Source organism: Propithecus coquereli, unplaced genomic scaffold, assembly GCF_000956105.1.
Source record: "Propithecus coquereli isolate 6110/MARCELLA unplaced genomic scaffold, Pcoq_1.0 Scaffold193, whole genome shotgun sequence".
Lineage (NCBI taxonomy): Eukaryota > Metazoa > Chordata > Mammalia > Primates > Indriidae > Propithecus > Propithecus coquereli.
The window spans coordinates 3,569,618-3,592,953 of record NW_012144190.1 but is presented as its reverse complement, the minus strand read 5'-3'; the positions used below and the strand labels follow the sequence as shown (position 1 = coordinate 3,592,953).

At 50.4% G+C, this 23,336-nt stretch overlaps 2 protein-coding genes across 2 annotated transcripts in view; one reads left to right on the top strand and one right to left on the bottom strand.

Moving 5' to 3' along the window:
* The window catches only part of LOC105809284 (zinc finger protein 728-like), a 15,547-nt gene extending 12,412 nt beyond the window's left edge, over positions 1 to 3,135 (top strand). Inside the window, exon 5 of the mRNA XM_012643035.1 lies at positions 3,052 to 3,135. Coding sequence (XP_012498489.1) covers positions 3,052 to 3,135 — 84 coding nt within the window. The remainder of the gene's footprint in view (positions 1 to 3,051) is intronic.
* Positions 3,136 to 7,602: 4,467 nt separating this feature from the next.
* Positions 7,603 to 20,984, bottom strand: CCDC114 (coiled-coil domain containing 114). Its single transcript, XM_012643033.1, has 13 exons — positions 20,911 to 20,984; positions 20,547 to 20,736; positions 19,448 to 19,570; positions 19,023 to 19,136; positions 16,728 to 16,795; positions 14,041 to 14,228; positions 13,775 to 13,909; positions 13,045 to 13,127; positions 12,741 to 12,909; positions 8,781 to 8,944; positions 8,599 to 8,696; positions 8,230 to 8,308; positions 7,603 to 8,151 (listed from the first exon to the last, which is right to left on the bottom strand). The coding sequence occupies exons 1-13, from the start codon at positions 20,967 to 20,969 to the stop codon at positions 7,603 to 7,605; spliced, it is 2,019 nt and encodes a 672-aa protein (XP_012498487.1). The 5' UTR covers positions 20,970 to 20,984.
* Between the last annotated feature and the right edge of the window lie 2,352 nt (positions 20,985 to 23,336).

The following is a 23,336-nucleotide window of genomic DNA, read 5'->3' as shown; positions in this document are numbered from 1 at the left end:
CTCTACATCTCACTCTAAAGAAGGCACTTAAAATGTACTTATTAAAGGAATTAAACAAATAACTCATTTTATATTATGTACTTAATTTTATGAACCTGCCACTTGAGATTGTTGTATATTTTCTGTACAGTTAAAAATCCTTTCTACATATTAGTATAATGGGGCAGAATATACCATGTAGCTACAATTCTAAGGTTTCTCAGACACCCCATTATTATCCAGAATCTAATGCCTTCTTATTTCTCATTCTAGGTGCCCTGCCAGGAAATATTTCCATGAACACAATTTTACACATGGCCTGGTGGAGCTACTATACTACTCAAAGTGAAATTACAGATTAAAGGAACCTTTTCCCCTTTAAAGCTGGTGTATTTCTACACGAATTACCAAAGGCTTTCCCAGTATAATTTCTCAAGAGTAAAGAATGAGATTGCCCAACGTGTTATACCATCTCTAAACTATCAAAATTTGTTTTCCAATTTTGAATGAGAAAAACGTATCTCAGTCAGTTTTAAGGTCTTTAATTAGTAGTGAATTGTCCAATTTTAATGTTTTTGAATGGGTGTATTTTTTTATTTCAAAACATTAAGGGGGCACAAATGTTTTTGTTACATGGATACCTTTTATAATGCTTAAGTTAGGGCTATTAGTGTGCCCATCACCCAAACAGTGTTCGTTGTACCTGATAGGTAGGTTTTTACCCCCTCCCTTGCCCCTCCCCCTCCCCCTTCTTGATTTCCAATCTCCTTTATGTCTCTCTCTGTCCATGTGTGCCCATTGATTAGTTGGATAGATGTATTTATTCCTGTTTGGTAGCCCAAAGGGACCAAGAGTGAAAACAATTATTCAATGCCAAAATCAGAGTCACCTTTTACCTCAGGCCGGTGCTAACACAGAGAGCAAAAGTTTAGCATCTTAAAAAATCAAGAGGAAAGAGAAACCTGTAGCTATGAAGGTCTGGAAATGTTCTCATGGGAGACAGCATTCAAGTTGAGATTTTATTTATTTATTTATTTATTTATGAGTCTCCCTCTGTCACCCTGCGTAGAATGCAGTGGCATCATCATAGCTCCTCAAACTCTTTGGCTCAAGCTATCCTCCTGCCTCAACCTCCTGAGTAGCTGGGACTACAGGCACGCTACACCACACCCAGTTAATTTTTCTATTTTTGGTAGAGACGATGTCTTGCTCTTGCTCAGGCTGGTCTTGAACTCCTGGCCTCAAGCAATCCTCCCGCCTTGGCCTCCCAGACTGCTAGGATTACAGGTGTGAGCCACCACGCCCGGCCATCACTCCCATTTTATAGCAGAAGAAACTGAGGCACAGCGAGGCTAAGCAAGCTGCCCAACGTCACACAGCCGGCAGGTGGCAGGCGGGATTCTACCCCTGCTATCGGGCACCAGAGATTCGGCTCTTAAGCTCCAGGGCGGAGCCTCGCCGTACTGACTGGATCGTGAATTTAGGTTCTCGTCTGTCCTTCCCACTGGGATGTGAGCTCCGGGGGCGGGGAACCTCGTCGGGCGCACGGCGACATTTAATGAAGACGTGGGAAGAAGGGATGAATGGTCGCGGATGGCGCAAAACCCACTCCCGGCGGGGCATGGGCGCCGCCTGGCGGCAGAGCCTCGCTAAGACAGCGCCGCCCGGAGCCGAGAAACGTTTGTTTTCTGCGGGGATGGAACGGGCGGCTGAAAGGCAGGTGGTAGCCGATGTGCGAACGCGCAGTTGTCTAAAAATCAATGTGCGTAGCTGCGAACGGCCTACCAGCGCCTCCCAAACTTTTCTGCCCATGATGCACAATAAGAAATCATTGCGCATCAACACAGTTTCCTAAAAGAATACCACCCTCTGTAGTCAACAATAATGTAAACTTCAAAGTAGCTAGAAGATTTTGAATGTTTTCACCACAAAGAAATGACTAGCGTTGGAGGTGACGGATAAGCTAATTACCCTGATTGGATCATCACACAATCTATATATGTATCCAAACATCACACTGGCCCCCATAAATACGTACAACTACTATGTGTCAATTAAAAACAAAATAAAACTTATTTTTAAAATACCCCCCGTACCAGATGATGCTTTCTGTTACACTCTATTCCTATTTTTATTTATTTTTTTTTTTTATTTCAGCAAATTATGGGTGTACATACGTTTAGGTTACGTGTGTTGCCCTTGGTTCCCCCCCCACCGAAGTCCGTGTTTCAAATATGTCCATCCTTCGGGTAGTGCGCAGATCACCTTAGAACGACTAGTCTCCGCTGGGAATCTACGATAGTGTTTTCCGCTGTCTAAATTATCCCCATTTTTTTCAGCTGACACACACTACGATCGAACAAGGTTAGTAAGCGCCCACCCCACCCCACCCCCGGTGAGGTTTCTCCACCACATACTGCTGCCTCTAGGGTTCGCTGCCAGCTCTGGTTTCCAGATAAGGAAATGGGCTCAGAGAGCTGAAGACACTTGCCCAAGGCCACACAGTTCCAACGTGGCAGTGCCAGTTTCTGCCTCACTCCTGAAGGAGAAAAATTACTAAAGGTTCCCAATTTCACTGTTATTGAGTACAATTTAATTCAGTCCTTCCTCCATTTTGCCAATAAGATTGAACTTCACTTGCTTGCTGTTCTCTTATACTGTATAGCATAAATTGATGGTATCAATTAGTTTAATTAGCTTAATAATTAATTAAGCTTAGGCTTACTAATGCAAGTCTCTGTACGTAACAAAATGAATCTGAGATGGAGATAAAGAGTGTTGAGGTGACAACCACTGTCACCAACAGCATCACCACCAACGTTGTCACCAGAGTGACTCCCTTCAACACTACCACCCCGTCACTACCTCCCATCACTACTGCTACCACCAACACCTGTCATCACCAGCATCAACAGGGTCACCAATGTCACCATCACCAACAACACCACCACCACCCTCACCACCACCTCAAAGCAGGTATCCAGAGCCACCTTTTTTGTGTTCCAGCCACAGCCATGGTCCAGCAGACCTGCATTCTCCATTCTCCATCCCTCTCCCACTCTGGGCCAAAAGGGAAATGACAATGACATTGAAGAATGTGCTGCCGAGCTTGGGAACAAAGAGGAATCTGGGTTTGATTCTCTGGCTTCTCTATAAGTGGCTTCAGACATATTCCGAGCTTGGCACTCAGACCATCTATAAAGGGCAATCCCAGCCCCTGGACCCGGGGAAGGCAGAGGCAGATCTCTCAGTGCAGATCTAGGACCCTTGCAGTGGCCGAGAGCTGGGGTGAGCCTGAATCCCACCTGCTGTAGAGGATTAGGAGGCCATTTTTGGTGGGGAGCAAATCTGAGGGCCTGGGTCTGCTGTGCTTACTTTTGAGAGGGAGAGAACGAGGAGAAAGTCACTCTGGGACAGTCCACAGGGCTGGTGGTCACGACTCTGCTCCATACCAAGATGAGACTTCCTGGGCCCCAAAGGAGGAAGAAAAGTGGCTCCACTTCCAGAAGCCACATCCCAGGGGAGCTGCCTTCCCATCTCCTTCCTGAGATACCATTTTTTAATTTCTTGTTCACCCTTCTATCCCCAGAACTTGTTATAATATATGGCACATAGTAAATGCTCAATAAATATTTGTCAAATTAATGAGAAAAGGGATGGAGATTCCCCTCTCCTCACAGCTGTGAGAGGTAGGGTTCTAAACCACAGAGCTAGTTCAAACAATCTGAACTGATAAGGTGTTCAGGGGAGAACTTTTGCAAAAATATTAATCTTCTTGTCCTTGTGCACTAGAGAGACTGTGTGAAAATTAATAACTTGTCCCAACTTATCCTGTTCCCTATTAATAAATACTACTTAGAAGTGACACTTCAACAAAAGGGTTTTCTAGAATGTCCAAAACTGTACAAATTTTGGTCATGTCCAGTGATTATTCCCTCCATTAAAAAGTTTTGCCCTGATCATTTGCTGCCCTACTGACATCCCTGCATTGAAACCGTATGAATGCAGGTAAGATTCCTCATCAGATCAGATGAGTAGCCCTTTCCTCCTTGGAAGCTGTTTGAATTAAATTAACAAATGGCACCTGGGCCACAGGTGGCTGAACTTCCGGAATGGCTGAGAGTGGGAGGTGGAGACACCTGCTGGCTGCCCAAGCACACACAGAAAAGAGTTCCCTCCACGTTAAACCAGATTTTGAAGATTGTTGTGTCTGCTTAACGCATCTTACAAAGTCTGTATGCTGAAGTGAGAACAAAATGTGTTTGGGGTCCCTTATTTTTCTTTAATACCTTCTTCTTATCATCCTGCTAGTTATAGTCTTTATTATGTCTTAATTAAAGCTAATTAATCAAAGATGTGGTCAATTCAGAGTTTTTTAATTAATACTTCTTGTGAAATTTTGAGGGGGTAAGTTTGATATGCTGCTTTCAGTCCTTCCTCTTGAGACGTGAACAAATCCAAAATAGAAATTTCTTTCAAAAATACTCTACAAAGACTAGAATTAGGATATAGCCTAGTTTCTGTTATTCCATCTCATATTCTCATTTAAATCTTTATAAACACTCGTTGCTTCAAAAAGGAAGTGATATTCTTCCTAAAATTACCTAGCAAACATACTCCCTTAATGTTCAAATGATCATGCCAACTAGTAGAAATTTCTTCATAAATGTTTTGTACCTCAAATTAATCACTTTTACAATAAAAATTATTGCATCTTATTCTTGCAAAGAAAATATACACTTACATTTCCATTGACAGAGAATGTCACCATGTAAAGAACACATGATTTTTCACTCCAAGTTACCTATATTTGAAAGTGTACATGCAATAACACTGAATCCAACTAAAATATATTTTTCCTCTTGTTTTTGCAGATGAGGAAACCAACTGAAATATTTTGCTCATATAATTGACCTTGTTAAACTATGTATATGTAACAGTAACCTACATTATTGCAACATTATGATTCACCCACAAGTTCAGGGGTATCACACTGGCATCCACCTTTGCTATAATAATGCACACTTCAAGAGGCAAAGCCAACAGGGATTAACATATTTCGAACAAATATTGAAGCCAAAGCCAAACACTGCTGCATCCCTGCATTACTCCCAAACTCTCCACCCATGTTGAGGACATTTAGAACCTCCATAAAAAATGTGAAATCAATTAACTGGGCATGGTGGCGCATGCCTGTAGTCCCAGCTACTCAGGAGGCTGAGGCAGGAGGATCACTTGAGCCCAGGAGTTTAAGGTTGCTGTGAGGTATGATGACACCACTGCATTCTACCTGGGGCAACAGAGTGAGACTCTGTCTCAAAAAAGAAAAAGAAATCACACCTTTTCCAGCTCTGTGCCCAGCTCCAAGGCAACCCTTTGCAGCCAAAAGTTCCTCAAAACCTCTGTGATCTAGCAAAGTGGCAAAAACAAGGTTTTCTTGCTTCCATATATTTTAATCTCCATCTTTAGATTTATTTTTTTAAAGGATAAAGCCAGTGAGGTCAAGTACTGGTTGGCCTCCTACAGGTCACAGGTCATGACATTCTACTTGAGAGAAAGTTCTGGAAGGCTGTGGTCACAATTTGCATGTGCACTTCTGGTTGGGGCCCCAATGGTAAGATATGTCCAGTCTGTCTGGGGTCTGTGATGCCAACAAGAGCACATCCTGGTTTATCTCAAAACTATCCATCTGCCATTCACAGCATCTTCCTTTCAAGTCAAGATTTCACACTTGCCCCAGGCAGGCTGCTGCTTCTGTGCCTTCTCTGGCTAAATGTTTAGCAGCGTTGAGGCATTAGCTTTGCACATTGTAAACTGAGTCTTCTTACTGTTAAAAATGTAAGGCAACTTCCATTTTAAAAGGTTTTAAATGCTTTTAAAAGCTCAAGGTAGTTGTGTTGCAGTCGGCTGGGGCAGATTTCTATGGGCGTGATGGGGGACAGGGCGTAGGTCGAGGGCAGGCAGGCAGCAGGCCAGGGCGGTGCATCCCAGCTCACCGGGCTGGCCTTACCCCTCCCTTCCCAGCTCCACACTCAGTTCGCACTGCAGGGCTGGAAGCAGCCACAGTGAGAGAGTATTTACACTGCAGCAGTTGGCACACGCTACAGTCAGGATTCGCTTTCCTGAAGAGCCAGCTGTTAAACATTGACCAGCAGATCACTGGGTGGACCCTGCCAGACTGTGGGGCCAGAGGAGAGGAGAGTAAGGCTGGATTATCTGAACAGGTGAGAAAACACAACACTCATTTTCATTTTCGTCATCCTACTTGTATTTACAGATATTTTTGAAGATTTACTACATGCCAGGTACCATTACAAGACTTTCCATGTAGCAATTCATTTTGTTCTTAAATATGTAACATTATCAACCCATTTTAAGAGGAACGAGGTTCATAGTACTACCCTCCTGGATTAGGAAGGTGAATGATGAATGACGTTTGGATTTGGCTGGATTATATTTTAACAGGGCATCTGGCATGACTCAACTACAGGAAAGAGTTACCCATGCTGTCCCACTGCCTGTCACTCCCAAGCCCTCCCCCACTGCAGGCAAGGGGCCAGGTCTGCTTATCTCTGTGACCCTGCAGTGGGCACTGGGGCTGTCCACAAATAATCTCTCTTTTCCCCCCTTCCAAGACTGCACTTCCCCACTCCCCTTTGTAGTTCAGCATGGTCACCTGGCAAATGAATGTGAGCGGAGGTAACATGTCACATCCAGGTAAAAGCTTTAAGAGCCATTGCATGCTTTGCTGTTTTTCTCTCTCAGTGCCGAGGGAACTGGCAACACTCCAGATGAAGGCTGTCGCATCAGCCTGGGGCACAAGGATAATGTGGAGCAGAGCTCTTAGCGGACCCACAAGGGAGAGACACGTTTGCAGCATCCGGGCCACAGAGATTCTGAGCGTGTGACTGCAGCACAGCCCAGCCTCTCCTGACTGATGCATTTCCCAGCTCCCAGCAGAGCCTGAAATGTGCAGGTCTCAAACAGTGAAGGAATGAATGAACAGCAAGGAACAGGAACAGGGTCATAAATTCTCCCCGGGGCGGAGGTACAGGAAGCAGCCACGTCTCCGGCTTGCTCTCTCACCCACACACTGTAACTACACTGGGGTAGAAGTCAGGCTCTCACCTGTGCTTCCCATGGTCACGGCTCATGCTCAACCTGAAATCTTTGCCCTGATTTTCTCCCCACTAGTCAGTACCGGGGGGCTCTTGGGAAGGGTGAGGAAGTAGGGGCCATGGAGATAGGGACACGAGATGCAAGGAGAGCCTGGGAGACAGGGGTGAGAAGAGGAAGCTGGAAACAGGGGGTGGGGGGTGAGCAGAGGGTCAGGGCTAAGGAGACAGAGACAGGGAGGCGGACCTGGGGACGAGACAGAGGCACTGAATGGGAAACCAGGAGAACAGGAGATTGGGAGACAGAAGGGGAAGGAGGGTCAAAAACAGAGACAAAGAGGCAGAGAGGAGGAGATGATGAAGGACAAACCGAAACAGATGGGGGGTAAAGACACAGAGGCCTGAAACTAAGAGACAAAAAGAAGGAGAGTCACAAGGCAAACAGGGAGACAGAGACACAAAAAAGACCCTGCAGGGAGCCAGGGGCAGGGTGGGGCCGGGTGCCCTACTAGTAGCACCGGGAGTCTTTGCTGGTGGAGGAGCCAGGGCTGGCGCTAGAGACACGGCCTCTGCTGGACCCGAGGCCTCCACTCAATTCTGACCCTGTGCCTCTGCTCTCCACACTGCTTCTAAAGCTTTCTTGGTCTTTACTGGACGCCGGGTATCCAGTGGATCCCAGGTAGCTGCTAGAACTGATGGGTCTGAAGGTCACGCGGCCCCCACTCGAAGCATGGCTGGACGCTGGTGCCCCACTGGCACTTGTGGAGCCGATGGTCGCACGGCCTGCACTGGAGCTGGGGTCACCAAGGGTAGCACGGCTAGACAACTGGCCCACGCCAGAGCTGGAGACGCCAAAAGTGACATGGCTAATGGAGCCGGTACCACGGTCTCTGTTAGTCCTGTTGATCAAGATGGACCCGCGGGTAGCACTGGGGTCCCTGGTGGTCACCAGGGCGGTGCTGGAGCTGGGCTGCCAGTTGCTGGAGTAGCCCACAGTGGGAATGCTGCTCCTCTTCCCAGCCTCGCTCAGCTCCTGGGCCTGCTCCAAGAGCTCCACCTGCAAGGAGAGGCAAGTTAGGGTTCCGAAGGGTGACTGAGGTCGTTGTCCCCGACCCTGGTGGGCTCCCACTCTCACCGACTTCAACGCGTGGCTCAGCAGCTCCTCCTTGCTCAGAGGATAGTCATCTTTGGCCTCAAAACCTGGGGGGTCCTCTCTAGAGGGGAAGAAGAAAACTGGAGAAGGCTAGACGCTTGACCCACAAAAGGCCAGGGGTCCCTCCCTGCTGAGCCCACACCCCTTCTGGAGCAACCAGGGCCCTGTCTTCCCACAGAGTCTCCCCTACTCCTTCAGGGTTCTCGAAGTTCACCCTTCACCTGCTATCCCCCAGGGCCATGCCCACCATCTAGCCCCCCAAAACCTCCCAAGACCCTCCATCCCATTGCATTCCCTCTGCCCCCAAGGAACCACCTGCCTCTTCTTCCTCCCCCTTGCCCCATGCCTCACAGGTTGTCAGGGAGCTGAAGTGGGGTTATCTTCTTTGGAAGGTCCTCAAGGCTCTGGCCCAGCACCAGGAGGGCAGCGTCGGCAAAGGAGGTGTAGTTCTGGGGAGTGTTGGAGCCCAGCGGTCAGCGCAGGCCCAGCCCCCAGGCGCCAGCCCCCAGGCGCGGGCTCCTAGCCCTGCCCACCTGGGTGTTGAGGAAGGCCTGCACCGTCAGGAGCTCCACCAGCCGCTTCTCAACTATGCCCAGGAACAGGCCTATGTCCCGGTCTCGCATCTGGTTCTTGACCCCGAGGAGGTCGTCGATGGTGCTGCTGTCACAGTGGGCCTTGGTGAAGAGGAGCTGGATATCTGGGTCAGGGAGGGACTGGGTGTCAGGGATCTGGCACCTCCCACAGGGAGGTGCCCAGGTCCGCACGTCCCCATTCTGTGGAGACAGCAGTCAAGGCTCCAAGACCAAACGGGACTTGGTGAGCTCAGCCAGCCAGGCAGTGGCAGAGCACCGCTGTGCGCCCAGCCCCGGGGCTCGGGAACAGGGAAAGCAAACATCGGGGAGTGAGGGGTGACAAAGGCACCACCCCGGGAAAAGATGTCTTCACATACCTCAGCTAGAAACAAATTCAACTTCCACCCCACCCAGTGATTCCACGGCTCAGGATGCCCCCCGAGGAACGCTCACACGCCTGCGCCCCAGGGGGCAGGGATCCGAAGCAGATTGGTACTGTTTTCTTTGTTTTTTTCTGATGTTAGACCCCAGTTGCACCCGACAAGATTAATCATTGTCCTTGGCTGACCCACTGGTCACCGTCGTGACCTACTCTCGTTGACCCGCACTTGACCCGCTTCTACTTAGTTAACTGACTGGCTATTGTTAATGAAGTTAGAAGGCACCCATGACCTTGACAAAACGCTACATCCGACCTTCCCCCCCATCCCCGTGCCTCTCTGACACAAGCACGCCATCGTCCCCAATCCTGGATCCATCAGTCCCCCACTTGCCTTTTTACATAGTTTCACTGCATGTCTATGTATTCCTTAAACATACACACCATGTCTGTATGTTAGCTGTGTTGAGCTTTGTAAAAGGGGTCTCAGCAGTATTGTGGATAACAGCAAACAATTGGAAAGAGCCTAAATGTCCATCAATGGAGAAATGGATAACTCTGGAACAGCCATATTGTCGTGAGTTGAATTGTGTCTGCCAAAAAGTCATGTGCTGGGGCCCTAACCCCCAGTATCTCAGAATTTGACCTGGTTTGGAAAGAGGGTCATTGCAGATGTATTTAGTTAAGATAAGAGGTCACACTGCAGTATAGTAGACCCCAACCCCCTAGGACTAGCATCCTAATAAAACAAAAAGGGGAAATTTGAATACAGACACACATGGAGAGAAGGGACACAGGGAGAAGATGGCCATCTGCACAGGGACAGAGGCCTGGAACAGATGCTGCCTCACAGCCATCAGAGAGAACCAGCCCTGCTGACACCTTCATTTCAAACTTCTGACCTCCAGACCGGTAGACAATGAATTAGTATTTAAGCCTCAGTTTGTGGCACTTTGATACAGCAGCCCTGGCAAACTAATATGCATATTAATATTAAGCAATGCCAAGAGTGAGATAGCACTATATATTTTACTATATTTCTATTACTATATTACCATATTACTATATATTAATATCTTTTTATTACTGACATGGCACCAAGATATTGCTAAGTGAAAAAAATCAAATGGCACAGTAATAAATGGAGAGCCATACTATTTGTATAAAAAAAGAAAAAACAAAAAAAGTATAAACTGTCTATGACTATATACATGTTTCTAACTTCAGAGTAAGGCTATATAAAGACTATGCCAGTAAACCAATAAAGGGATCACCTCCAGGGAGGACAAGAAGGCTAGGAGCGGGAAGATGGTTGTGGCAACAGAAGAATGCTCCCCCCAAAAAAACAAGACGTTCACTTCTTAACCCCCGGAACCTGTGAATATGGTAGGTTACCCAGCAGAGTGGAGTTAAGCTTGCTGATCAGCCGACCTTAACACAAGATCATCCTGGTGAGCCCCAGGTAATCACAGGGCCCTTTACAAGTGGAAGCAGGGGGCAGAAGATGTGTCAATCAGAGGAGATATGACTGTGGAAGCTGAGGCTGGAGCGATGCAATTCAACCGCCACTCTGGCTTTAGAGATGGAGGGAGAGGCCACGAGCCAAGGAATGCAGGTGGCCTCTAGAAGCTAGATGGCGAGGGAGTGGATTCTTCCCTAGAGCCTCCAGGAAGGAATGCAGCCCTGCTGGCTCCCTGAGTTTAGCCTAGTGAGACCCATTTCAGACTCACAACCTGAAGAATATGATGATAATAAGTTTATGTTGCTTTAAGCCACTCAGTGTGTGCCAGTCTATTACAGTAGCAATAGGAAACTAATACAGGGGTCGTGAGTACAGCTGGGCACGGTGGCTCATGTCTGCAGTCCCAGCATCTTGGGAGGCTGAGGCAGGAGGATCCCTCTCTCCAACTTGTCCTTCAAAGTAAGTCTCAAGCATTGCTGCCTCCAGGAAGCCTTCTCAGTCGTCCCAGCAGAAACAGCATCATGGGTGTGGGACCCATGCAGTGGCAGGCATGGGGCCCAGTGTTCAAAGGGGCCCCACACTTGGCTTGGCATGTTATTGTTGCTATCTTGAAAATGTTGGCAATTTTTAACAAGGGGCCCCACATTCTGCACAAGACCCTGCAAATTATAGTCCTGCACCCCAGACTGAGTTAGGGCCTCCTCTTGCCTGCAGTGCCCTGGGTGTCCTCCATCCTAGCCCCCAAGTTACCAGTGCCCAGTCTCCCTGTCAGTCCCCTCTTGGGCCCGCCCCACTGTGCCCTCATCACCTGGCATGGGCTTGGTGCAGCCATCCTGATAGAGGAAGGGAGGATCCATCATCATCCGAGCTCCTACCATGTGCCACGAGGCAGCTCTCCTGCTCACTCCCCCCGCGACCCACCTTTCTATCTGTCTCCATCCGTCGTCCCGTCTAACTCTCATGACAACCCTACAAAGCAGGCACTGCCATCCCCACTTCCAGAGGAGCTTAGAGAGAGGAGGCCACACACCAAGGTTCAAACCCAGGACACTGACTCCTGAGTGCTCTGCATGGCTACTGCCCAGAACATAAGAAGGACGGAAGGATGGACAGAAGGATGCAACTGGATATCCATAGGAAGGATTAAAAAAAGAAACTCTAGGCCCTATATCACACCATACATACAAATTAATTTGAAATAAGTCACAGATTGTAATGTGGGAGCTAAAACAATAAAACATCTAGTAGAAAACATAGGACAATGCCTTTGTAACCTTGGGGTAAGCAAAAACTTCTTAAGCAGGCCACAAAGTCTTTAACAACGAAAAGAAAATTCAAAAAATTAGATATCATCAACACTAAAAAATAAATTTCAGTTAATCAAAAAAAGAGTAAAAAGGAAGCATGTTACAAGAAAGTGAGAAGGCAAGCCATAGTGTGGGAGAAATTAATTGCCAAGACTAGTATCCAGAATAGACAAAGAACTCTCACGACTCACTTATAACAAGACAAACAACCTGATTTAAAAAAAAAAAAGTGCACGAGATTGAACAGGAACTTCACAAAGATATCCAAATGGCCAACAAGGTGCGTGATAGCACTAGCAGTCAGGGAAATGAGAATTAAATTGATAGAGATGGCACCGCACACACACTGTGATGGCTGAAACTAAATCGCTGACAACGCGAAGGGTTGGTGAGGGTGCGGAGCACCTGGAACTCTCATGTGCTCACGGGGTGAGGGGTCGTAAAATCTTGCAACCAGACTGGAAAAATATGTGGCATTTTCTGGTAAATATCAACATATACCTACGCAGTGCCCCAACAGTCCCACTCCTAGGCATTTATGGACAGATGGGTGGATGGATGGATGGATATTGGATGGATGAATGGGTGAATACTGGAGAGACGGTTGGATGGATGGACAGACGGATGGATAAGGGATGACCGATACGCAAGAGCACAGAGTCGTCCATGCAGTGCCTCCAAGCAGCCAGCCAGGGCCTGGGCCCTCTGTGGGCTCATGGCATTCTTCCAAATGAAGAAGCCCCAGCTGGGAGAGGGATCCCGGGGGTGCTTACCAGCCTTAAGCTTCTCCAGCTGCACCCGCAAATCCTGGAAGCGGGCCTCGAGCTGCTCAGCCTCGGAGCGCACCTTGTCCACGCGCTGCTGCAACTCTTCGCGCTGCTGCTGCTGCAGCAAATGCCGGTTGTCCTCGCTGGCACGCGAAGTCACCAGGGCCTCCTGCAACTGCGGGGACAGGGGCTGAACGCTGGGCCTGGCCCGTAGCCTGGAGAGTGGGGGCAGAACTGTGAGGAGGAAGCAGGAGGGAGGGGAAGGGAGGCACGGAGAAGGGGGAGATGGGGAAGGGCAGGCCTCACTCACTTCCTTGATCTCCTCCTGCAGATGCTCCAGCTCTGAGTTTTGCTCATTGATGAAGTTGAACTCAGCAAAGTTGCGCTCCTCCACTGGGGAGCATCGAGGAAGGAGTGGTGCAGAGAGACAGAGACAGACATGCAGGACACAGAGAAGAACAGACACACAGAAGGCCAGAGAAAGAGATGTTGAGAAAGACCACACAGAGACCAAGACATGGAGATGAACAGATAGATAGCATCACAAAGAGACAGGGAAATACAGAGAGACAGAGAGATACAGAGACACAGAGAAAATGGCAGATGTAGGTAAAGAAAGAAACAGAGAGGGACGGGGTTGAGGAGAAGACGTGGAGAGTGACCAAGGCCCAGAAGCAAAAGAAGGAAGATGAGAGAGAGACAGATACACACAGCAAAATCGAAAGGAACAGAGGCAGAGAGAGGCAGGGCCAGAGGGACAGAAACACAGAAGGAAGGGGACAGACCCCAGACAGGGGTGGGAGAGAGATTGGGAGGGAGACACCAAGCACACAGAGATGGGGAGGGGCAGAGACAGGGCCATGGTGAGAAGCATGTCCCAGCAGGCGCATGTCCCAGGCCTCCCCCCTCTAGTGAAGGTTGAGGCATCCCCAACACTGGAGCTGAGGCCCCGTGACAGTGACGGAGGATGGGGGCGCTCAACTCAGGGGGTGCTAGGACTGCATCCCGGCCTCCCCACCTCCTCCCAGGGCCCCACTCACTCTCCAGGTATTTCTGCACCAACAAGTCGGGGTTGCTCTCGCCGGTCAGCTGGGTGAGTTTGTTCAGGGCGTCCTCGTAGCGCAGCACTAGCTTCTCCTGGGAGGTCTTCCGGAGGCCTTCGGCTGCCTCCCGGGCTGGGGGAAGAGGGAGCAGTGAGGTTGGCCTCCTGGGTGGCCACCAGTGCAGGGGCTGTCTGGGCTCAGCCCCTGCCGGGGACCCTGGGGCGCTGGGCCATGGGGGGCAGAGGCGGAGGCCCAGGCCTCACCATATTTTTCTCGCTTCTCCACGACAGCAGGATCCGGCTGCCGGTCATTGTTCTTGAGCTTGAGGAAGCGGTGCAGCTGCTCCAGGTGCGCTATCTGCCGCTGCAAGATCTGCGTCTCTGTCTCGTTCTGGGCCACCTCCTTCTCCGTCCGCTCCTGAAGCATGCCCATCTTGGCCTTCGCCTCCTCCCTGGGGGGGAGGTCAGCCCAGGGTCAGGAATATTGGAGGCTGGATTGGGGTCAGCCTGGGGACCAGGGATGGGTGGGGTCAGCCTGAGGTTGTGGGAGATGGGCAGGGTCAGCCTGTGGTCACAGGAATGGGGCAGAATCAGGTCACAGTCACCCTGTGGTCACCAAAAGCAGAGAACTTTCCAGGATCCCAGAGCTGGGTCAGGATGGGGTTTGGGAGCCGACTTAGGGCCAAGGCACTAGGCCTTGTAGGGGAAGGACGGCCTTGCCCACAGACAGGCATTGCGGACGTGCAGGCACAGGGGCATCTAGGAGGCCGGGCACTCTTATGTGACCTATGGAGCAAGAGGCAAGATGGTGACAGTGGCACAGCAAGAGATTGTGACTAGACCCACAAAGGTGACAACGTCATTGTGCTGGAGTTTGGGGGTCCTGTGGTTGGAAATGTAAGAGGCTTGGACAGTCCGGGGCCTCCCAAGTGTAGGTAGGTGACATCACCACCACTTGAGCACATACCCTATTAGGATATTTGGGACACCCTAGAAGGCTCACTCATTGAACATCCCCTGTCCCGCTCGATTGAAAATGTAGATTTTTAGCTTTTAAACATAGTGTGGCCAACTGTAAATTCAGAGTACTCCCAGCCTACTTCACAGGTCACAGAGTCACAGGTCACAGGGTTATCAGGTTGGGAGATATAGTAGGCCAGTCTCCTCAGGGTCCCTGCCCATAGACCATTCTGGTTCCCACCTCACCTTTGCCAATCTCGGCTGCCTCTATCCAGAGCACTGGCTGCCTGCTCTATCCAAATTCCTTCAAAGCTAACTTGGGCCAGTCCTCCGCGGTAGGAAGACTTCCCTGACAACCACTGGCCCCAGCGCCTACTGACCCCTCAGGGATCAGGACTCACGGTTCTCTGTGCCTTGGGCTCCATGCCAACCCAGGTGGAGGGAAGAGGGAACCCAATTTCCTGAGGGCCAGGCCCGATAGGGGGTGCTTTACAACAGTGTTCCATGAATCCCCACCACGGCTCTGGGAGATAGATACCGTCATTATTGCCAGACAAAACTGAGGCTCCAGGTCACCCCGCAAGGAAGCTCTGCAGGCACGGGCTGGCCTGACAGAAGTTCAGCCCTGATGCCTGCCCCTCCCTTCTAGCTGAAACCACCCTGTCCTTGTGCCCAGCCAGGCTGCCCACTGCATCCACTGGAGGAGGGTTGGCGGAGGCTAGTTCCTGACACTGCACAAACAGGCCGGCAGGCTGTCACTTGTGGGACTGACCAAGCCAATCAGATTCCCTCTCCTGGAATTTGAATGGGGAAGTGCTAAGAATGAGACAGCAGGAATATAAAAAAAGAAGCCGGGAAAGGTCATGACAAGGCCAGTTATGAAGACACTGAAGCTGTGTTTGAACGGGACCCTGAAGGGGTCCTGGCAGACCAAAGGTAAGAAATCACAGAGTCCAGCCACAAAGAGCAATGAAGTACTGATGCATGCCACAGCGTGAACAGACCTCGAAAGCATCACACTCAGTGAAAGACGCCAGACCCAAAAGGTCACAGATTGTATGATTCCATTTATATGAAATGTGCAGAATAGGCAAATCCATAGAGACAAAACGGAGACGAGCGGTTGCCAGGGGATTGGGGAAGGGGGGAAGGGACAGTGGCTGCTAAATGAATACAGGTCTCCTTTTGGATGGATGAAAACATTTCGGATCTAGTAGAAGCGATGGTTGTACAACATTGTGAATGTACCAAATGCTGCTGAATTGTACACTTCAAAATGGTGGATTCTGTTATGCACATTTTAACAAAGAAAGAAAAAGGGGAGGAGAGAGAGAAAGAAAGGAAGAGAGGGAGAAAGAGGAGGAGGAAGGGAGGGGAAAGAAATCACAAAAACCATAAGATAGACCTGGACTATACCCAATGTCACGAGGACTCAGGAACCTCGTGACGGAAGCCGTGGGTAGAAACCGGACACCGAGCAGAAGGTAGGAAGGCATCTGGAGCAAGAAGAGAACAGGGCTGGAGCAGAGATGGAGAGAGAGAGTGTGGAGCTCTCGCTGAGACGCTGTACCTAGAGCAGCTTCAGCTCCTCAGCCGCTTATCTGAAGGTGGCCTGAGAGAATCTTTGTCCTTTTCAAACAAGGCTGACAAGCAACAATCCCATTATTCTCATTCTCCAGATGCCTCCTAGGTTCCAGGCCCCCTGCTCCGTGCACTGTATGTGCATCATCTTACTTAATGCTCTCTACATCCTCGTGTGCCAGATGCCGTTAACAGCTGGAGTCCACAGAGGTTAACTCGCATGCCCAAGGAACAAGACCTGGTCCACTGAGCTGGGAAATCAGTGGGGAGAGAAAGAGAGGGGCACGATATGGAGGGAAAAAAATAGGTTCTGTCATCTATTTCTTGAGTCCTGAACCTTCCCGTCACTGCCTTATGAAAAGGTGCATCCTGAGTCACCTGGGCCACCCCGGATGCCTGGCAGGCCCTACCTGACGGTGTAGGCAGAGGTGGAGGAAACAATGAGGGCGCTGACCATCTGCCGCAAGTGGTGGATCTCCTGCCGGAGAGAGGACAGAATCAATGCCACTTCTTACGGTCTCATCACTCTAAGTCTTTCCATGAGGCCCCGCACTTCCCCAATAAGGAGTGAAACTTTGAGCCTTCGAAATGTGGATGCTCCTCATTAGCAGCTGTCCATGAAAGGGATTTTGTTTTTTTGTTTGCATGTTTGTTTGTTTGTAACAGGGTCTGGCTCTGTTGCCCCAGCAAGACTGCAGTAGCACAATCATAGCTCACAGCAACTTCAAACTCCTGGGCTCAAGCAACTCTCCTGTCTCAGCCTCTCTAGTAGCTGGGACTACAGGCGTGTGCCACCACACCCGGCTAATTTTTAATTTTTTGGAGAGACAGGGTCTTGCTCTGTTGTCCAGGCTGGTCTCAAACTCCTGGCCTCAAGTCATCCTCCTATCTCAGCTTTCCAAACTGCTGGGATTATAGGCGTGAGCCACCATCCCTGGCTAGGATTTTAAAGAGGTATGAAGTAAGAGGGAAGTCAAATTTATAAGCTGAAAACATGGCTCAGAAGGCTTATTTGGGGGAAATGCTTAACCTGAAATATTCCTAAGACTAACTTTCTTGTTCGGTGCAGAAATCTGTGTGAATTTTATCACTGTGACTACATTGTTCTGTTTTCTATTTCCATGGAAATATCTCTGCAATGTTACATGTAAAAAGGGTTCTTTGAGGAGAAAGGGGGGAAATTATATATATATATATGCATATATGTATGCACACACGCATATATACATAGATGTATAAACACACATGCATGTGTGCACACATTTACTTTTGCAAAAAGAAACCCAAAATGAGCTTTGAGCAGTGGCAGTCTTGTAGTCAATGAGGTTTATCCGAGGCGCGATTACTGCTAATTGAAAACTTCCCGATACCTCACCATGACAACTTGAAATATAGTCAGCATTGGCAATTTCTGACTGAAAAAAAAAAAAAGAAAGAAAGAAAGAAAGAAAGAAACCCAAAGTGGACAACCAGAAACTAAGGCAATAAGCAACCTATAGGGACCTGGTGGGAACGAGGTAGAAGAGATGAAGAAATGGTGTTTCTCTAGGATACCTTTTGGAACAGTTTGGATTTGGGAGCCTTGTTAATGTTTTACATGTTCACAAAGGAAACTAAATCAACAAAGACAGGAGATAAAACTAAAACTGAATACAAATGGAAGCAAGTGAATGTAACCGTATTTCAAATGAAGAACATAACCACACATCACTAGTTCTGGGACAAACTGACATCAGGTGCCTCCTGACACAATGCGCAGAAAGGACAAACTATCACCACTGTGGCTTTCCACGAAAAATGCAGACATGGAATCTAATCAGGAAGAAAAATCAGATAAACCCATCCTGGGGGATGTCGTACAACACAACTGGCGTGGATGCTTCCAAAATGTCAACGTCGTGGGGAGACAAAAAGGGGCCGAGGGACTGTTCCAGATGAACAGAGCTAGGACAACTAAAGGCATCGTGGGAGTCTGGATGGGAGCCCAGAGCAGAAAAATCAGATTAGCTACAAAGGACATCATTGGGACAATCAGTGAACTTGAAATATGGACTGTTCAGAAGTCTAACAATATTAACGTTTCTGACTTGGATAACCGCACTGTACTTGTGTAAGAAAATGGTGGTGTTCTTAGAAAACACACACGGAGGTACTTAGGAACGTAATGTCTGCAATGTACCGCCAAAGGGTTCAGCAATCTATAATAATAAATTATTTCCAGCAAAATATTAATTGCAAACACATATAGAGAGAAGGAGAGAAAGAGGGAGTGAAAGAGTAAACGTGGTAAATCATCAATCTTGGTGAAGGATGTGTAGGAGTTCTTCGTATAATTCTTGCACCTTTTCTGTAAGTTTGACATTATTTCAAAATAATAATCAAAGAGCACGGGAGCTGGTTCTTCAAAGGACTTCAGAGGTTATTAAGATACCCATGGAATGTGAATGGTCTTGCTACCTTAAGGCTGTGCTGGGTGATAATATTCAAAATGACACCTGTGCTTTCTGCAAATATAAATGAGGCTGCTTTCTCTGTGAGAGGTTCCGCCAGCATTTCCCAGGTCTCCATGCCCTGTGGACTAAAGCAATCCTATGGCTCCAGTCAATTCCTTGAGGTCTGAGTGCTGGAACAGGAAGGGCAAACAGCTGCGGGGAGGACCTAAGTGAAGGTCCCTCTCTCCTCCCCTGGGTTTTGAGGCCACTGACCTTCTTCAACTTGCGGTCCATGTTCAGATAGCGGTTCCTCTCGATCCGCAGCAGATCCAGCTCCTCCCGCAGGGTGGCATTTCGTACCAGCTGGATGTCAAAGTGACAGGTGACCTGGGGGTGGGGAGGGATGGAAGAGTCTGTCTGAGGCCTAACCTGCCTCCCTCCTCCACACTCGGCCGAGGAGGGGCGCTTGTCAGAGATGGGACCAGTCCCTTTCCTCTTTGGGGGTCCTGAGAACAACATCCATCCCCTTCAAATGACCCAGCAATCTCTTTTCCTTGGAACCCTCCCTCCCTCCAGGATGACACACACATATAAACACACACCGTCCACCATTTCTGGAACCTAACGCCCATGCTCAGTTCTTCCTCTGACCCCAAAGTTCAGGGGTGGAGAGAGCCAAGAGCCTGCCTGACCCTCACCCTGTCCAGCTGGTCTTCTAGGATCTTAATCCTTCGCCGGATCTTGGATTTCTGATTCAGGATGAATCCTGGGGCCTTGACTTCCTTGCTGTGGGTAAAGATCCGGTTCTCCCACTCCTGGATCTAGAAGAAAGAGGATGTCTGTTGCCTGGATGTGGGAGAGATTGAATGGCCGAGGGAGGACGAGTGACTGAGTGTGGCTGACATCTGCTGTCCCTGTGGCCTCAGAATCTCTTCCACCCTTCTGCCGACAGTACCCAACCCTCCATGTGGTTCTGGTGGGGATTCCAACCACAACATACCACCTGCCAGCCACATGACCCAGGTCTGGACAAGCACAGTGGCTGGCCTAGATGGAGATGGACATGTGATCTAAGCAGAGCCAGCCTGGCTCCTTTCCTGCTATTCTGGGGGAAGCACATGACTTGGAAGGACGGGATTCCAGCACTTCTGCTGTCATCGTCCCCACCACATGAAGGATCCTGGGAGAACAAGGCTGGTGGACAGAAGTGGAGATGAGAGCCTGAGAGACGGTAAGAATGAGTCTGATGATATTCAAATCCCTGGGTCTGCTTATGCCTGAAACCAGCTTCCAATCCGCCCTCCCGATTTCTGTACTCATCTCTACCTATGTGGGGTATGCTCTGTCTTCCCAGCCAAACTGGATGCTCCAGGAGGGCAGAAATTTTGTCTCTTTTATCTGTGTCGGACACAGAGTAGGAACTCAACAAAATGTGCAGACTAAATGAATAAATGAATTGCTTAACACTGTTTCCCAGTTTGTTATGGGTTGAAAAAAACCTAAAAAAAAAAACCTGTATGTTGAAGTCCTAACCCCCAGGACCTCAGAATGTGACTTTATTTGGAGATAGGGTCTTTACAGAGGTAATCAAGTTAAAAAGAGGTCATTAGGACAGGCCCCAATCCACTATGACTGGTGTCCTTATAAAAAGGGGAAATTTGGACACAGACACGCAGACAGGGAGAGCGCCATGTGAAGATGAAGACGGAGATCAGGTGATGAGTCTACAAGCCAAGAGTACCAGAGACTGCCAGCTGCCCTTAAGTAGGACCCACAGAACCTGGTCTCAGAACCCACCTGCCTGTCCAGGGCTCTGGTCTTCTCCCGCAGCTCCTCGACTTCAGCCTGTGCCTGGTCCCGGCATTTCAACAGGCGGTCCATGTTCTCCAGCCGTTCACTGTCCTGAAGCCGCTTGCCCTGGCTCTGGGCAACACCGATCTGCACCTGGAGCTTGGCCCGAAGCTCTTCCAAGCGCTGGATCTCTTCGCTGCCCAGGCAGGGTGGTAGAAGAGAGGCCAGCAAGGGGGCAAAGCTCAGCATCACTAAAGGTGGGCACGCTGCCCCTGCCCTCCCCCTTCAGACCCAGGAGTCCGGCCCTCAGCCCCTTTAACACTCTCTTCCCCAGCTGTGGGGAGGAGGGGAGCCCAGGCGCTCAGCTCACAGTTGCTTGTTGATGCGCTGGTGGACTTCCTTGCTGTAGGCCCGCCTTTCTCCCTCCATCGCCTTGCACTGTCGCTGCAGTCTGCTCAGCTCCCAATCCACTGAGAGCAGGGCCAGGCAAAGGACTCAGTGAGGATCTGGGCTGCCAGCCCTTTCCTCCCCGCAAGCCCTAGGAATTCTGATTCCTTTAGCATTTCACAAACTGCGACTGAACTCCAGACCCAGCCCCCAGCATGCCTGGAGGACTGCATCTTAGTTCCTGTATCCCTCGTCCCTTCATACCCCAAGCTGACCTCAGGTTCTGTCCCCTAAAACCCACTCCCATTCTGGGTTTAAGGATGTATCTATTTCCCCACCAGAAGGCACTTCTGGAAGGCCTCTTGGTCCTCTGAGAACTGAGGCACAGAACCTGGAACTTGGGAAAGCTCTTGATCCATCCCTCCCCTTTTTCCCTCCCCCCCCACTATCAGCAACCCTCATCCCCTCCTCTTGCCTCCTCCCTCTCTCAGCCTGTCCCCTGGGCTCAGGCCTCATCCCTTCCTGTCTGCACCATCATCCCAGCCTTCTCCTCAACTTGCAGCCTCCTCTCACAGTCCCTAAGGGTCTTTCTACACCCAGAGTGGGCCCTCCCCTGCTCACAGGCCTGCCATGGTGCCCCAGAACCCTCAGGACAAAGTCCCCCAGCTCCTCAGCCTGGCGTTCAAGGCCTCAAGTAACCTGACCCTACCCACCTCTCCAGTCTTGCCCACCAGCTTCCCACCTCCCTAAGGCCCAGTGGTTCTCAACCAGGGGGGCATTCTGCCCCCCATGAGCATTAGCCAAGGTCTGGAGACATTTTTGATTGTCACAACTTGTGGGGAAGGGGAGTGCTACTGGTATCTAGTGAGTAGAGGCCAGGGATACTGCTTGGCATCCCACAAAGCACAGAATAGCCCCCACAACAAATAATTATCCCACCCCAAGAGTCAACAGTGCAGAGGCTGAGAAAGCCTCTTCCAGCCACACACTGTTCTCTCTGCAGAAACACCCTTCCCTTCCTTCTCCCCTTAGCAATTCCTGGGAGGAGTTCTGGGCCCCATTCAAACTTCTGCTGCCTGAAGTCTTCCCCGCCCAGCCCACTGCCCAGGCTTGGCCCGCTGACGGTGGTGCCCCGCGCCACCTCGATCTGGGCACATGCCTGTTCCCCACTAGAGGGCGCTCCTGGAAGGCCTCTGTGTCCCCAGGGCTCCGCCCCACAGGACCTGGAACTTGGGAAAGCCGAGGACTGGAAATGGGTGAATGAAAGCAAGAATATGTGAATTACCCGGTCCTTCCAGAAAGGCCTCGCTTCCCTCCTCGGAGCGGGCGCTGCCTGGCGAGATTCGCAAAGGCATGTTGGCCAAAGAGGGCGAGGCTCCTGCAGGGGCCAGCTCAGGACACTTGAGACAGCCGGCAGGCGAGGGCCGGGAGGAGGCTGGGCGATGAACTGCGAGGGGCTGGGAATTGAAAGAAGGTGACACTAGAACCACGCTGGCCCCCCTTTGAGTCTCAATTCCTCCAAAGGATTGGAGGGGGACGTCTCTCAGGCCTCTTCCCACACCCCTCCTGACCTCCCACCTCTCACATTCTCGGTCTTGAGTCTTGGCTCGGACTCTGGCACAGGGCGGGGTAGCGGGTGGAGACAGATCTCCTGGGGTCTCGGTATCTCCGAGGTAGGCCTGTTTGGTCACAGAGGAGGGGGAACCGGCCGGCGGTAGGGGAGTACGGGGGACAGGGTCCAGGCCCTACCTGCTGCAGTGCCTGACCTGTCCTTAGTGCTCCTAGCTCACTGTTGTGGTCCGGTTACTGGGGAGATAAGGAGCCAATGAGCCCTGAGGACAGCGGCCAGGGAGGGGCCCAGGCCGTGGGGAGAGGGTGAGAGAGGGGGAGAGGAGGAGGCTGCGGTTAGAAGACCTGAGGGGCTCTTGGGGACCTAGAACTGATGGGCAGGGGAGGCCTGAGGGGCGGGGCTAAGGGGGCCTGAGAGGGGAGGGGCTGAGAAGGCCTTTGAGGAGAGGGAGAGGAGTGTCGAGGAGCTCTGGGGGGCTGGCGAGGGGTGGAACACGGGCACCTGTAAAGGGAGGGGCTGGGGGGGCGAGGGAACGGGCACGGGCACCTGTAGAGGGAGGGGCTGGGGGGGCGAGGGAACGGGCACGGGCACCTGTAAATGGAGGGCCTGAGGGGGTCGTATTCGGAATGATTTACGAGAGGCCTGGCGGGAGGGCGGTGAGGGGCGACCTGAGCGTGCTAGGAGGACGCTGGCTCCAAAGACATGTGGGGCGCGGGCTAATCCGGAGGCGCGCAGGCTAGGAGGGCCTGGGGGAGGCCGGGATGGTCCGTACGGGGCTTTGAGGGGCTCAGGAGTGGCGCGGGCCTGTGAGCGACCGGCTGTGTGTTTCCAAGAGGGAG

What these genes read in the sequence shown, in the direction of transcription:
- CCDC114 (XM_012643033.1), bottom strand. Translation starts at nt 20,969, where the DNA reads ATGGAGGGAGAAAGGCGGGCCTACAGCAAGGAAGTCCACCAGCGCATC. An exon ending in TGGACCGCAAGTTGAAGAAG is followed by an intron (nt 16,796 to 19,022) that starts GTCAGTGGCCTC and finishes TCTCTCCGGCAG; the next exon opens with GAGATCCACCACTTGCGGCA. An exon ending in GCTGGAGAAGCTTAAGGCTG is followed by an intron (nt 8,945 to 12,740) that starts GTAAGCACCCCC and finishes TCCCTGACCCAG; the next exon opens with ATATCCAGCTCCTCTTCACC.